Genomic DNA, 15,967 nt, shown 5'->3' with positions numbered 1-15,967 from the left:
AACGAGGTGCGCGAACAATCGACACGTCGGCCGCTTCTCGAATAAGCAAAATTGTTTGCTTATTCGCCGTGAAAATGTTCGATTATGAAATTCGGCTCGTTCGCTTCGATCAGTTCCCCCCCAATTTCGAATTTCGAAATCGATTGATAACGCGATCCACTTTGATCGGGGCGAAGGGACGAAAGGAAGAAAGGAATGGGACGATCCTCTCTCTCTCTCTCTATCTCGCCTTCCCACCGTTTCGAAAACGTCATCCGGACGATCGATGACTCCATTAACAGGGGATATTCTCGCGTGAATAGAGTCGATCGGGATTATTTTATAAGGGCAATGAACGCGATAGCATCGGGAAAAATCTGTATAACCTGACAATATATCGACGTCCGTTCGCATACGCTTTGATTTATGGGCGGAGATAGCAATGTTTTGGGAATATAAACGTTCCGGTGGAGAATCTTCGATACGCGTAATACGCGTTTCGCGAGCGTTGTCGCTGCTCGGCCGGCTGGCGTGGCGAAATCGGTGGTGGCCGATCGCGGCCGACCCGGTTAAACTTGACGTTTATAAGCAGAACGTAATTATTGGTTATTAACCGAGCAGGATGCGCCGTGCACCTCGTAATTTTCGCATTAATGAAATTGATTCATCGAATCCATATAGCAAATTAAATTCCTGCATCGCGCCGCGTAATCAACGTTTGCGGGCAAACGGAGCGTGAGTTTCGCCGCGTGAAACGTAAATGTTAACGGGGAACGAAAAACAGCCGCTCCTTCTTCTTCTATTTTTTTTTTTTCTCCATTCTTCTCGTTCTTTTCTTCTCTCCGAGGTTTCATTCGCAACTAGCATTCGGTCAGTGGGTAGCTTTCCTCGGGACAAAGAATCGGGGCAATGGTTGCGCCATTCCTTTCACTCTCTCTCTCTATCTCTATCTCTACCTCTACCTGGATACGCCAAAAGCGAGCAGCAAACTCGGGAAAAGACACGTAATTAAAAGAGCGTTCCAGCACTTAATAATCGCGCGCCGCAATTTAATTTCAAATCCATTTTCCGCCGCCCTTTTCACCGCGCCTTTCCCACCGCTGCAAATGTATTGGTTTTGGAACCAGATCCGTTCGAATCTGCCCTCTATCGCGGAGAAAATGTGAAAGGATCGAAAAAGGAAAAAAAAGAAAAAGGAGAACAGAGACGCGCTTATAACGAGATTAATCACTTTTTCTTCGCGGGAGAGGAGAAAAGCATCCCTTCGTTTTCATTACGTTTCATCGTTGCTCCTTCACGGATTGGCCAAGATCCTCTTTCGAAGAGAATCGAGACGAGTCTGCTCAAAGTCACGTTTGCTCGACAACCGATATCAATGCTGTTTCCATCGCGTTAAGAATCATCGATGCGCGATACAACCTTTTTACGCGCCACGATTTCTCTCTATTTTGTTTTGTTTTTTTTTTTTTCTTTTTTTTGCGAGCTATATACGCTGAATTTTTGGGGAGAGAAGAGGGCTCTTTTTTTTTTTTTTTTTTTACATTACTCTATCTCGGTGTCATTGCACGTGAATTCCGCGTGAATATCCGCGATTTTCCAGCTCGGCCGGGAACAGTTATAAATTTACGATCCCTTCGGAATGGCCACCCCTATCGTGATGAAAAACGTAATCGCGCTTCATCGATAATAAACTCCGCTTTCACAAAAGCGAAACCTTCCTTTTCCAAGGTTTGAATAATAAAAAAAAAAAAAAAAAAAAAGAAACGCGAATTTATATCTCTTCTTACGTGTTACACGCGCGTTTCGCGGACAAGAATCAATCGATAAATCAAATTGATATCGAAGCTAAAAAAAAATAATAAAAAAATAGAGCGAACAAATGATCTTTCGACAAGATCTAACAACACTTTCGCTGCAAAAATACGAGTGTGTGAATCTGTCGTTCGCATCGAGCGAAACATCTGCTCGATCTGCCCACGTCACAAATCATCCCTAGCTACGGTATCGCGTAGCCGTTGAATAGGCGGCTGTCTGTGGATGACAGGAACGCAAAAAAAAAAAAAAAAAAAAAAAAATGTGTAGGTGTCAGTGGAGCAATAACCGAGTCCACTTGGTCCACCGATCAAGAAGAAACTGTATCAATCGTGGAACGAACACGCGGGACACGTGTGTGTACAAACTGTTTGAAATTCGAGATGTTTGCCGATTCGAAGGGGACATAGAGTAAATACGAGAGAAGCGACGCGATAAAAGTGACGAGCGAGGCGTAAACGTCAACCGCGTTAATTCACGCTATAAAAGGGAGGGGCGATATTTCATCTCTCTCTCTCTCTCTCTCTCTCTCTCTCTCTCTCTCTCTTCTTTTTCGAAGAAATCGCCTCCATGGACTTATTCCGGAATTAAACGATCAAGCTGTCGGGTTGTACGTCGGCTAAGAGATTCTAGGATTTTTCTCCGACCGGAGGGGAAGAAAAAAAAGAAAGAGAGAGAGAGGAAGAAATCACAGCGTGGTGGCCATCGTATTTTTACGACGCGCGCTGCACAACGAGCCTGGCTCGAGTCTTGCATCTACGGTCCTCTACGGATGTTTTTTTATCGTCGTCCTTTTCATCGTTCGTTCAACGCCCCAGCCGCATGTAGGTTACGCGGATTAATACTCTCGAGAGGGAGTGGAGGGAGCTACGATGGAACTTTCGTGGCGGAAGAGAAGGGGCGGAAAGCGTGGTGAGGAGGAGAAAGGAAACGAAAAGGAAGAAAAAAAAATAGGTTCGAAAACTCGGGAAGAAAAGAAGGAAAGGAGCGCGAGTCGATTCGATTGGATTTATTCCCCCGCAGCAAGGACTCGGAGGAATGGCGTGACGGAGAGAAATGGCGGAAGACAAAAGGGGAGAAAGAAACGAAGGAGAGCGAGGGAGAGAAAACTGGGAAGATGGAAAAGAGCGGTGAAAGGAAAGAAAAGGAGGGAGGGAAGGAGGGAAGGGAGGGAAGAAAGGAGGTAAAGGGAGAGGGAGAAAAGGGTGCCTGGAGGGTTTGCATATTTTTTTTTTCCGTTTTTTTTTTTTCATCCATTTAACGATCACCCACCGGTCGTGCTCTCTGCAGACAGGGGGCGAAGGGGCAAGCGTGGATTACGAGGATGTGGCACTTTTTAGCGATGAAAAAAAGTATGTCGCATTAATTAAAAGCGACGCCGACAGTGAACGCAATTACGGGGGCTGCGCGACGCGGTGGGTTCATTTGGGGCCTCGCGTTTTCACCGAGCAACCTGTTTTTCGCTTATTTTTGTTTCCTTTTTCCGTTTCCTTACCCCTATCGCACGGCCTCTTTCCTATTTCTCGGTTCGCGTGTCGCGACTTCGGGAAAATCGTGACACGCTTCTTTCGGGATTATTCCAGGCCGAGGGTGGTGCTAGTGCCGTAATTAACGCGCCGCCATTTAAACGCGGGACGCGAAACTTTTTCGAGCTGGAGAAAGGAGAAAAAAAGAAAAAGAGAAAGAAGAAGAAGAAATCAAGAGAAATCGCGAGTCGTCGATACCTTCTCTCGCGAAACTTAAACACAGAAACGTTACGCTTTCGATTCGCCACCGTTTCACGAATTTTTCTCCTCGCGAGGATTCCTTAAGTTAAGAATCGAAGACGAGACGGAGGCTGGAAGACGAAGGAAGGCGAAGGAGGAAGGGAGACGGCAGTTCACCCATCTCCTAACTACGGGGGACGTGCCGCCATGCCCTCTGGCAATTTCCGTCCTCGAATTGAAATGTTATTACGTTAGCGACGCGTTCCGGTTACCCGTCCACCGCCACTCCTTTCCCTACCCCTTTCTCTCTTTCTTCTCTGTCTTATGTCCCCCGTTGTCCTGTCCCAAATGCGATTTCAACTTCGTCGCTCGACGAAATGAAACGAAACCGAGGAGGAGAGGAGACAAACAGGGGAATTCGAGGGGCAACGAGACCAAGGTCTTCCATGGATTGGATTCGGCCCATTATTCGGCGGGGCGGGGAAGTGTCAAGGATGAAGACCGAGGCGAAACTGCTCGAATTGCTAATCCTTTCGTCGCGTCACCCTTTATTCCTATTTCGCCATCGTCCAAAAATAGAAAAAAAAATGAAAGAAAAAATCGAATTAAATCCGACCGGCCGACTCGAGAGCGAAGAAGTCTTTCTTCTAGGGAAGGAACTATGTCCATTACGCGATCGCATATCCGACTGAAAGAGGACTCCGGGACTCCATTTCGCGTTCTCGCAAAGCGACGGCCCGATACGGAGGAATGCGGCCTGGATATTTCCGTCTGCGTCGGTATTTCCGGCTTTCGTTCTGATAAAACGTTAGGGGAGGGAGGGGGGCGGGGGAAGATTTGTGCGGACCGAGAACAGGGTAACCAGAATGCAACCATCCTTCCTTCCCTCCCTCCCTTCCTAGGAAATCGCTGATCCGAATGTCTTCGACATACACTTCCCGACATGTGTGCGTGTGTGTGTGTATGTACACCGGTTTTAACGGCGTACCAACTCCTCGCAAGGAAACTCCAAACTTCCTGCGGGGCGTACGGTGTTGCGTGGAAAACTCTCGAGTAGAATAAGACGCAAAGTGGCCGGGGGGCGAGGAGCGCTCGAGTGGTATCGAGAATTGAATTTGCGTTCGCCGACGAATATCGACGTTATCGGTGTACAACGAGGGAATCGTTGACGAAAATCTTTCGATCGACGATGAATCGTTCTCCGTGGAATTAAATAGTCGAAAAGATCTCGCTTAGGATGTTCTTTCGGTTCGATCTTTAGTCACGTTCATTATCACGCTCGTCATCTTGGACGTATTTTTTTATTTTTTATTTATCTTCTCGTTCCTACGAGAAGCTCTGTACAACGTTCGTTCGAGTTGTCCTCGTCTACGGATAACGCGATCGTTTAAATTACGATACATTCATTCCATTCCCTCTTCCATTTCGTTAATCGTCGCTCTTGCTTTGTTCCTCGCCTTTTGTCGCGGTAAATGCTCGCGTTCTCGCCGCCCGTACGAAACCAATCCCGCCCCGTAAGGACGTATTGTGTCACGCCCACCAGTCTTTTTTATCCGATGCGTCAAGAAAAAAAGTGCTAGAGAAGAAAGAGATAATAGCGAACGAGAACCGAGTCGGAGTGCCTCGAAAACAGGAATATTCCGCTGGTTTAATGCCGGCTGCGCTCGTGTTCTTTCGCCGCGAAAAGAGGGTTTCAAGATAGTATTCGTTCCTCTCTTTATTTTCTCTCCTCGAGCTCTGGGGGGGGGAGGAAAGGGAGACGAAGAAATGGGGTGGTACAAAGAAATCGTGAAATAAAGAAGAGAATCATTTTGAACGCCGAAACTCGAGCGCGAGAGAGGGTTGAAGCGGAGAGGAGATAAAGACGGCGAGCATGATGGAAAGGATCTTCCTTTCGAGCCAAGAAACGAACGGAAGGGAAGAAAAGGAATAAAAGACGGTCGGCTAAAGAGAGAATCGACCAAATCTCGGGACTTTTATTAACCATGTTAATCTTGACCATCTATAAATTCATTCAATCCATGAGAATTACTCGTTATGCCATCCCTCCCATAAGATCCTGATGAAATCTTAACTGACTTACGTGATCTTTACTTCTTCCACGCTTTTCGAATCGAAGAGATAATTGTTGGATATCCTCGAGTTTTTATCTAACCGTGTGTGACCTCGAGGATGAATCGCAATTGTAGTGGGGCCGGACGTTAAAATCACCGGTAAATCGAGAAGGTAAATACCTATCCATCATTTCCGCGAACGACAAATATTTAATTACAAGGAAGAATAGTTGATTCGCGTGGCGTAAATGACGAGCTCCGGGGAAGAAGATTGGAAAGGATCGAAAGGAAGAAAAAAGGATGAACGAGGAAATGGAGGCTTTCGATCTCCCATCCCTCTCTCATTATCCACGTCCATTATCCCGTTTTCGATTCTTCCTTCGTGCCTCCTTTCCCCTCTCCCTCTCCTTTCGAGACTAACAGCTGGCACACCGGCCGAATTACATCGAACGTAATTTCTTCCGAAAGCATTAATTAGCTTATCCGGAGCTATCAATTTGCGATTCCCGCCGCAATTCAAGTTGCACGCGAGCCTCGTATCTCGTTTCCCTTCTCGATCGATGCTCGAACGAAGAAAATTTCTTCGTTCCTTTTTTTCCCTCAAAGGTATTCCTCTCAACATGGAAAGTTGAAACGAAACGTTAATCGAAGGTATCTTGAGGAGGATAGAAAAATTAGAATAGGACGAAACGAGAGCTAGATAAACGATAACAGGACTCGAGACGAAGGAGGGGTGAACGGCCATTCGATTCTACTCGCACTTTTGAAAAATCTGGGAGCCGCGAGCTCGTTTCTTTCCTGGATCTCTCTCGTCGGCCTCAGCTTCGCATTCACGTGCACCGAGTTTTGAGGGAAACCTTATACGCCACTTCGATCCCCCGACAGGACTTTTGCGCCGCGTTTCCAAAGCCCCGCGGCAAAACTGGCACGGAACGAGTCTCTTCACCCTCTACATACCCGCCTATATACACATATATGTATATATATATATATGTACGTACATATCCATCCACGAGGTGCAATTTGCATGCTCGTCCTCGTTTTAAAGCCTACCGGTGATTTCCGGAGTCATAGTTTCTATACCCACTACGAAAACTCGACCCGAATCCCGCCCTCTTACTTCCCTCCAACTCTTCCTCATCGCACACGTACACACGCGTCTTCCATAGCCGTTCCTTCCATTGGGAATGATTTTTCCCGGAATTAATAAAATATCGGCTGGCAGTCGAATATTTAAACTCGCACCGCGCCACGCTCTATTTTTCACGAATAAACGGCCGCGTTATTATATCGTTCTCTCTCGATGGGAGAGAAACGAGCGTCGCGTACGGGATGGAAAAGTTTTTTGGTTGAATGAAAAAAAAAAAAATACTCTATCCACGAATGCGTCAACGACGCACGAAGAAAAAGTAGTATTATATATATAGAGTCGAGTATTCGGTATCGAATATAAATATGAAAGAAATGGAATGAGTGACCGGTCGGCGCTCGTTTTGCCAAGGATATTAAAATATCGATGTCAACGGGGGATGAAAAGCGGCGTCCTACTTTGGATATTATCGATGAGATAGGGGAGGGGGGTGGGGAAGGCCCGAGAATTAGCCGCGAAACGAGGAATGGCGGAAGCACGTGTACCGGAGAGCTCCGCAGGAAGCTGGGGTCTTTTTCCTTTGAATGCGCTTAATTGCGAGAACAGTTTCGTTTCAAGAGGGAGGGAGGGAGGGAGGAGCAGACGGCCCTGACGAGGAGCACGGAAATGATTAACGACAAAAGGGGTCTCGGATCTGGATCCACCGCGATCGGGACAGAGACGGATGAACGAGAAGAAGAAATAAATCTGGAAGGCGAATGGAACGAAATGAAAGCGGAGGGGAGGGGGAGCGGAGCAATTACGGTGGAGGGAGGGTTTCCCATCCACCCACATTTCGGCCGTGGGGATGGAAAACATTTTAATTATCGATCGGCCGTTAATTGGCCGTGTCGTTGCGCCCCTCGCGGTATCTAATTTTACCGTGGGAATCGAGATAAGAAGACGAGGAGATCGATCGCGACACGTACGTACCACTAATTTCGAGATACAGCCGCTTTGACGAAGTTTGTCGATAAACCTGAGTAGTTTACGAGCCGTCCCTTCCCCACGGATTAAACGATCGGGATACGAGGGGATTTATCGTTCGTTTATTCGACAAACATCGCGTTCGTTACCCCACGTTTCGCGTGCGTACCACGAACCTCGTAAAAATACGATATTCCAGGCCTTAAACGGGCTAACAAGATCTACGAGTATCAACGTTGCGCAGTTAAAAAATAATACACGTAACACGTAACGCAGATTTAACAATTGTTAAAGCTCCGTTCGAAATTCTTCTTCCCTTATCGGAGAAAATATTTTTATTCCCGATACGATCTTTCCTGTTTCGGAGATGATAAAAAGTTCGAACGTAACGAGTTAATGGACTAAATATTTCTTTTAATCGGGGAGGGACACGTTCGCGGCGACGACGACTACGTATTTCGAGGGAAATACGATAACGAAGCACGCGCCTTTTTGCCCGGGGAATCGAATCGAGGGCAGAAAGAAAGAAATTAAGCAAAGGTCGATTTATTCCGGTCTATCGAACGAAACGGGCAAACCAAGCCAAGGGGATTATTCGTTTTATTTGGCAAATATCGAGCCCGTGATCTTGGATTCTGGTCCGGAATAGTGGCGTTGCAACAACGTGGCAAGAAGCGGAGACGGGAAGAAGCGGAGAAAGAATAGAGGGAAAAGGAACGGGGAAATATTAGGGGGGGGAGGATGGGAAGGAGGGGGAGAGAATGGCGGAGAGAAAGGAAGGGAGGTGAAACGGGGGGTGGACGAGCACCGACGAGTCGGGAGGGGTGTGGGTGGTAGTTGGTCTGACGCAGCAAACAGAAAATAATACCGCGGCCATTGTTCCCGTTTTGCTTTTCCGTCTCGCTTCATTCACCCCCCCTCCCTCCGTTAACGTCGGGGGTCTGTTCTAGGAACCCTTCCCCATTGTCGGAGTTTCGCTAGCTCCCTTTTTACCTTTCTCATCATTTCCCTTCACCTTCTCTCTTTCTTCTCTCCCGCATTTTCCCGCGCGTCTGTCTCGCGCGCCTCCCTCTTTCTTCTTTTCTTTTTCCCTCTCTCGCACCCTTTCTCTCCACGTAGCCTCATCGTCGTAGTCGCGGTCGTTCTCGAACGGCACACACGTATATCCCCATATTTTAGCCGGGTCTCGAGTGGAACAAGGAGAATCGCTATCCGCGACAGATTGGAGTATTTATTCGGCACTGGGAAAGGGAGCCGTAATGCCGCTTTGTGTCGCGACGCTTTTCTCGCCGAAATAAATCAATTTTTTCCCGTTTTCCACGATACCACGCGCATCCCCCCGCATTCATCCTTGACGTTAACGCGTGGGACGTTTGAATTCGACGAAAAACCTCCCTCCTTTCGGATATATCCGATTATATCGAATAAAAATTTCGATCTCTCTCTCTCTCTCTCTATCTATCTCCCTCGAGATCGTAACCTCGTGAAAAATAATCCAATGTAAACGCGTTTACACGAGTTTCATATTTGGTATCGAATGTAGGGAAGATCGATTTTATTAACTGCCTTATCACGCCAGACATCGCGTCCTTCTCATTTTTCTGCAACATCAGTCAACGCGTATTTCGTTCCCACTTTGATCGGTCTCGCGTAATAAAGCTTGTAATTCTATTTACATGTTCGCTTTCGATTCCCGCTTTCAAAGACTTTGCTTCCGACTCGTTTCTCAATTTTATCCCCCGCCGAGCACGCGACCTCGAATCGCGTGATTCTGTTAACCCCGTGCAGGATATGTGTTTATAAATCGGTTGCTTTTACTCCTCCTCTCCTTTTTCCTTCTTTTCTTTTTTTTATCTTTGTTACCCAATTCTTCTCTCTCTTTTTCTCTCTCCTTTTTTCATTCTTCGTTCGTTTACGCGTTCAATCACGTCCCCTTCCCCCCTCTTCGCGAGGTGTAAACGCGAAAAAACAAAACGAACGGATAGAATCGAAACGATCGATAGGAGGAGAACAATCCGTCGTCGCACGGATCACATCAGCGAAATGGTGCTACACACCCTCGTCGTGCCTCGTCAAACGAATTAATTTGCCGAGTAATTTTCAATATATCGTATCATTCGATTCGATTTCGCTTCGTTTCTTTTCATTTCTTTTCCTTTCTTTTTCTACTTTTTTTGTTCCGTTTCGCGTTTATTATTTCAGCCGACTTCTCGAGATAATCAAGAAATATATATCTTTGCCGCGTCATCCACGTTTCGTCGTATTTTTATCAGCCGTTACGACCTCTCGTGACCAAGGCCATGCTCCGTGCTCGCAGACATGTCGCGGTTCAACCGATAAGAGTTAACAAACCTGGCAGTTCGATTCGATCTCCATTAATAAGAAACCCTTTTTCTTTTCCTTCTTTTCTGGAATCGCAAGATCCGATCCGAAAATTTAATTGAAAAATCCAGCGTGCACGATTATTATTTCCCTTTAACGAGATTCCCGTTATCACCGAGTGAAATTTATATCATATCCGTAAAATAATATTTCTCAAAGATGAGTGGCCAAGATATATTCCGCGGTTATCTTTTTCGTCGATTTTTATAATTAAAATATATTTCGAATATATATGCTTTTGCACAGAAACTGTGTTTTTCAAAAAGGATCCGCTCTTTATTCTTTGTTTCTCTTCCGATTTCAATTATTATTCTCTGGATACAATTAACCACGTTACCGTCCATTCTTTTTTGCGTATATTTTCTACAAAGGATCGATCTTCTCTTTAACTCGCGTTCAAGTTTATTTCGAGGAAGGAAATATTTCGCGAACAGGAATTATTTCTTTCACTCGGAATCGTATCTCTCTCTTTCTTTTTTTTATCGTACGCCGTCGAATCGAAGCTTAAGAAGCGGGAAACGACGAGCGATGAAAGCTCGGTAGCCTTGGCAAGTTGGATTCAATTTTGCCAAGTTTGGGGAGCGCGGCGATGACGAAACGAGACGTTGCCATCAAACTCGCATCCACTTTGCAGCCGATGGGGGACAAGTGGTTTCGGGGCGGCCGCGAAAATCCACTTTCGTGTCTGGAGCCCGGTTCATATCCCCGATAATGCATTATTCCGTCGAATAAGACGGATGGGGAATAGTATTCCAATTAGGGACGCGGGGCACAAAGGAGACTTTGGTCGCCGCCACCCACGAGTAATGGGCCCGCGAGTTTGTCACGTGAATTATGTCAAGTAACTGTAACTGCGGCGAACGAGCAAGATCGAAATTTCCTTGGACGATCTCCTAAAATTATCGAACAGAGTTCCAACTCCGCGAAACGATTTCCGATCGACAAGCCGATCCAATAAACTCCAAGTCTCATGAAAATTTTGCGAGAGCAATGAATACTCGTTTTTTCCTTCTCTTGAACAAATTATCGTAATGGTTTGCCGTGAAACGGATAGCTCGATGAAAACCTCGATGAATTAAAAAGTAAGAAATACCGGATCGAATAATTTTCAATCGATGGTCCATCTCTCTCCAGAGAAGAGAGCAACCATCGAGAGAGGTTAGAGGGACGATTTATTGTAAGATCCTCGTGAAAGTTGGAGAAGGGCGGAGAAAAATCGGAAAGGATGGGTTTCCTAGCCGTGAGCTAGGACCGATAAGGAGGATGGGAGCTTAAAACAGAGTCCGGCTGAAGGCGTCGCGGGCACGTAGACCGGCGTAAATCGGAGGATGGACAAAAATTTTGTTTACAGTTGGAAAACTTGTTGCTCGCTCGGAAAATCCGGATTTATATATCACAAATCGGCCTTTTGGTTCGTGGAAGCAAGGATTCTTCTCGAAGAAGAATCGAGGGAATTAAAAGTGGCGCTGCCGACGACAGACGAATGTAATGAACGGAGGGAGGAGGTTGGCAAGAATCACGATCTGTCTGGCCAGAAGGAAGTCTCCCGTTAATACGGGGCATCCTTAAATTCTCGTCAAGAAGATGGGAAGAGAAGAGAACGTAGAAGAAAACCGTACTCGCCTAACGACCCGTTAGGGTCTAAATCTTGATAAACAGCTGCAAAGATTGTTAACGTTCCTCCCATTATTTAGAGGAGAGGAGTCGAGTTTCTCGCGGGCCGGCAACGTTGAAGGAAAGGAGAGACAAAGAGAAAGGAAAAAGAATAAGAAAAAGAAGGAGGAGAAGGAAGAAGAGAAAAGAGGTTGGATGCCGGCCAGACTCGAAGGTTTTCTGCTCTGAATGCCGTCGATCGCCAAAAAGCTGTGGCCACGTCGCGAACGTTTTGTCGCGGGGATGATTGAAATGCATCGTCCCGTCACGAATACGTAGCGGTTTTAAGACAAACCTCTCCGTGTATTTTCTCGATTTCAAATGGGCGAGCATCATCTCGTTCTTCTTTCGAGATTTAATACGCGAGCTTTCGAAATTCGTCGAACGTGATGCGCAACGATCGCTCGTATTCGTGCCAAGAGATTGGATGAAAAACGAGCGGTGTTACAGCGGTGTTCCAAACCAACACCGACAGACACGCTTATCCATGGTCGTCGTAATCGCGATCCCTGCCGCTCACTTCTGCCAACGCACGCCTACTTTCGCGATGTCGTCACGACGGCTTATTGCCCGTTAACGCGAGAAATTACGCCGACTCGCCAGAGGAATGTTTCACACTTTCGAAATAAAGGGATCGCGATATTATTTGTGCATCGAGTATCGCATTTCGTGCAGCGAAATATATATATCAATGGAAACAGGATTTGGACGATTGTTGGAGAGAAACGGAATTCGCTATAATATTCGTATCGAGGTTTCGAGAGAGGGGATGTTGGTTGAAAGCGCGGAGAAGACAAAGAAATCCGATGTTCCGTGAAAAAAGAATCGATTCGATCGCGATGATAATGGCGAGTAGTTGGAAGTAGTCCGCGTTTCGATATTCAAGCCGGCTTTATTAAAATGCATGCATTTACGGAGGAACGGTATCTCCTTGACCTCGAAACTGTTAATTATACGACTCGTCCTATACTGAATCGATTCGTTTCATCGCGACGAGGCTCGTTAAAAAGATATTTTCACGGGGGAACGTAACGTTACGTACGTTCGGCCGTTCCGAAGGAGAAGGAGGATGATTACTCACCGAGAAACACGTTCTCGTCGATGTCGTCGGCGTGCAGGTCGAGGTCAAGGTCGAGCGCCCCGTTCGTGGGAGCCTGGTGGCTCCTGTTCGCGAGGTCCATCGGCTCGTTTCGACGATCCTGGTGGCCCGTGGCCAGAAGTTCGGCCAACAGGGTCAGATAAGACGAGTTGAGAGAGGTCGGGCTGGTAGCGCGTAAACAGCCGGGCAACCAGAATCCTAAGAGGCCGTAGGGAATCACCGGTACCGCTCCACCACTCACGAAGCCACCGTTCAGGAGTTCGCCGCACAACATAGGTGCAGCGATGACCTCAGCTCCTCCCTCGTGACCTTGGCAACGGCTCGATGCCCACTACCTGCGTCAACAGATTCAACGGAGATTAAACAAAGTGCCGGGATTACGCGGTTTAACCCGGATCCGGTTGAAAAGAGGGCACAGGTTTTAATCGTTTTAAATCGTTTCCTTTCCTTTCGAAACGATTTCATTCCACTCCCTTTGAATCGAAGAGAGGAGAGGAGACACGTACGTCGCGTTCGAAGAAGAGAAACCGCGTGTTGAATCGGCGTGGTTGGCGTGGCCGCGTAACTTTTAAGGTCGTTACTCTTTCGGGAGGAACCGACCACGAAAACCGAATAACGTGCCGTGGCGAAAAGTGGTGCGCGCGCGCCGTTGAGAACAAAAACTCGAACACCATCCGAATAACAAAAGAGTTGGCGTAACAACGCTGGACACAGCCTCCACGGCCAACCGACAACAATACGATCCCGCACAATTATCGTGAAATGCGCGCAAATTAATGCCACGCGCACATACGCTCGTATATCTCGTTCTCGTGTACACGACACATGCACACGCGCACACACACACACACACCGACGAGATATGATGAACCGTAGCACGCGTAATATTCGGAGGTGGAGTCTGCCTCGCTCGTTTCACTCGTGAAAAAGGAAAAAAAGAAAGGAAAGAGCGGGCGCATCGATTCGACCCGACGACACGGTTTCTCGTCGAAATTATATCCGCACGAGGGAAACGCATTCGGCGACTGTGACACGTGCCGCGATGGTAGAAATTTTCGTTTCAATTTTCACACGGCGGAGAAAATGGGCGAAAATGAAGACTCACCGGCGCCATCCCACCGCGCAACAATCTCCCCGTGCTTCTCGTTGGAAAATTCGAGAAATGGACGACGGACGTGCACTCTTCGCGAGAAGAACGAGTGGCGGATCGAGAGCCGAGAGCCGGCGTAAATGGACTGTGACGAGGAGAAAACCAGAAGCGATCCAATAGGCAAGCAAGGCATTCCCGTGGAGCCAGCCAGCCGCTCGTGCTGAGTCTGAGTGATGACGTCACTGGTGAATCGCGTGGGCGTGGATACGCTGGATGATCTCACGTTCGCCGCATCAACAATTTCCTCCAACCTACGTCGCGCCGCCGCCGCACGTTCAATCGACTCGGGCCACCGTCGCCTCTCTCTCCCGTGCGTTATCGCGGCCGTAAATCATCGCGCTCGAAACCGCTCCGAAAGGTAAAAACTGGCAAATGGGATAGGAGCGCGCGGCGTAAACAAAGTCGATCGTTGAAATATAGGGAAGAGTATGGGAGGAACATGAAAGGGAGACGATAATATGCAATACGATCGGGAAACTCGTTGTCGACTCGACGATGAAACGCGTGAATATCGCGTGAAAACGTTGATACAGCCTCGAGCCGTGGCGCCCCGATCTCTTTCTCGAGCTTCTGGATCTCCTCTCTTCCCAGCTTCTCAGTATCGAAGATGGGAGGAAAATGATCCGCCGTTAATTCGATCGTCTACGTATCGGGCTATCTGCGACATACATATTTCATGGGAATTCGGATTACACCGCGAGAAATCATGGTAGAGTTCGAGTTCCAGAAATTCCTGATCGGAATTTCGAGCGTGTGCAGCGTGCATTGGCGTAACACAGCGACTGTATATGTATATATATATATAATATATACCCAAGATCGATTACCAATTTTCAACGTGTCTATTTTCGGAAATAACACCGGGAGGGATGTTCACTGAATATCCTATCGGTTCCTCTCGTTTCGCGCCTTGTAAATTCAGCGTTATCAGCGGACGAGCCGGTTGAAACGGTTGAAACGAAGGGATTCTATCTATCTGCATCATCGTTGCTTTGAAAATTATAAGAGCGAGGGGCAAACTAGTAACGCAATTTGTGGAATGCGTGACTGAAATAGAATAGGCGTTACAACCTGCAATATATATTCGGTTCACTTTTCGTTAACGTTGCATCAGCTTGCATCAACGTTGCTCAACGGAAAGAGGAGAGAAAGAGAGAGAGAATGAAAAAGAATCGGTATTGAAGAAGCGATTTAATTTTCTGAAAAAAAGAGAAAAAAGAAACGCTATTGCAAGACATTGGATTTCATAGAAGGAAGAACGATCTTTTGAACGGTTATACGGAAATATTCGTTCGAAGATAACGTTACGAAATCTTGAACAATGACGTATTTGATCAGCGAATTTATTCCGAAAATCATTCGAGAGAGAAACGATATTCCGTTCGATGGGGAGTGACGCATCGTATGGATAAATTTCAATAATTCGTTTAATGATATCGTTATTAAAGATTAATGAACCGTGTAGCATATATCCTCCATTTAAAATTGAAACGATATTCCAATTTGTCATGCGCATATAATGAAGATATACGATATCTATACTGAATTTAATAGATGTATACGTACGTTCGAGAAAAGATATTTCCTTTTTCTTTTTTCCCTTCCCTTCCTCTCCCCCCTAACATTTTTAATTTGCAAAATCCGTTCGTTAATATTCGAGGGGCGAACTCGTATCCATTCGTATTCACAACTTTCCATCACAACTCCATCCCACGTTAAATTTCGTTTCAATTCCAATCGCGTAACAAGTTTCGAATTGATCGGAGCTAATAGCGCGATAGGTGCAAATATTAACAATGCATTTTCTCTGTCAGCATTGCTCGATGTTTGCCTTCGCGTTTCACCGAGCATCATAACGATCAACAAATGTTCCTCCTCCTGTGGTTTTTTAAGCGAAAAAAAAAAAAAACAATAATTCAACAAAATAGCATTCTTTTCCTCCTCGTCGAACGATAAAATACGCCGTTACGTTACGATGCGTCAAAAGGGCGCGATGATAAAACGATCGAGACGTGCAAAATTGATAAACGACGTGGATACGAAGTCGAATCGATACCAGCATTAAAACTTACGCGG

At 46.6% G+C, this 15,967-nt stretch overlaps 1 protein-coding gene across 6 annotated transcripts in view; it reads right to left on the bottom strand.

Moving 5' to 3' along the window:
* LOC410852 (protein Fe65 homolog) overlaps window positions 1–15,967 on the bottom strand; it is a 114,081-nt gene that overhangs the window by 76,499 nt on the left and 21,615 nt on the right. For 5 of the 6 annotated variants that reach the window (XM_006569087.3, XM_006569090.3, XM_006569091.3 and 2 more), the window contains exon 3: window positions 12,724–13,076. In XM_006569087.3, coding sequence (XP_006569150.1) covers window positions 12,724–13,015 — 292 coding nt within the window. In that variant the 5' untranslated portion in view covers window positions 13,016–13,076. Of the gene's footprint in view, window positions 1–12,723; window positions 13,077–13,846; window positions 14,074–15,967 lie in introns of those variants that run through there. The other variant, XM_006569089.3, reaches the window with a different exon arrangement.

The sequence above is a fragment of the Apis mellifera genome, linkage group LG2 (assembly GCF_003254395.2).
Source record: "Apis mellifera strain DH4 linkage group LG2, Amel_HAv3.1, whole genome shotgun sequence".
In the NCBI taxonomy this organism is placed as follows: domain Eukaryota; kingdom Metazoa; phylum Arthropoda; class Insecta; order Hymenoptera; family Apidae; genus Apis; species Apis mellifera.
The sequence above is the reverse complement of the archived record's forward strand: the minus strand, read 5'-3'. Positions and strand labels throughout refer to the sequence as shown.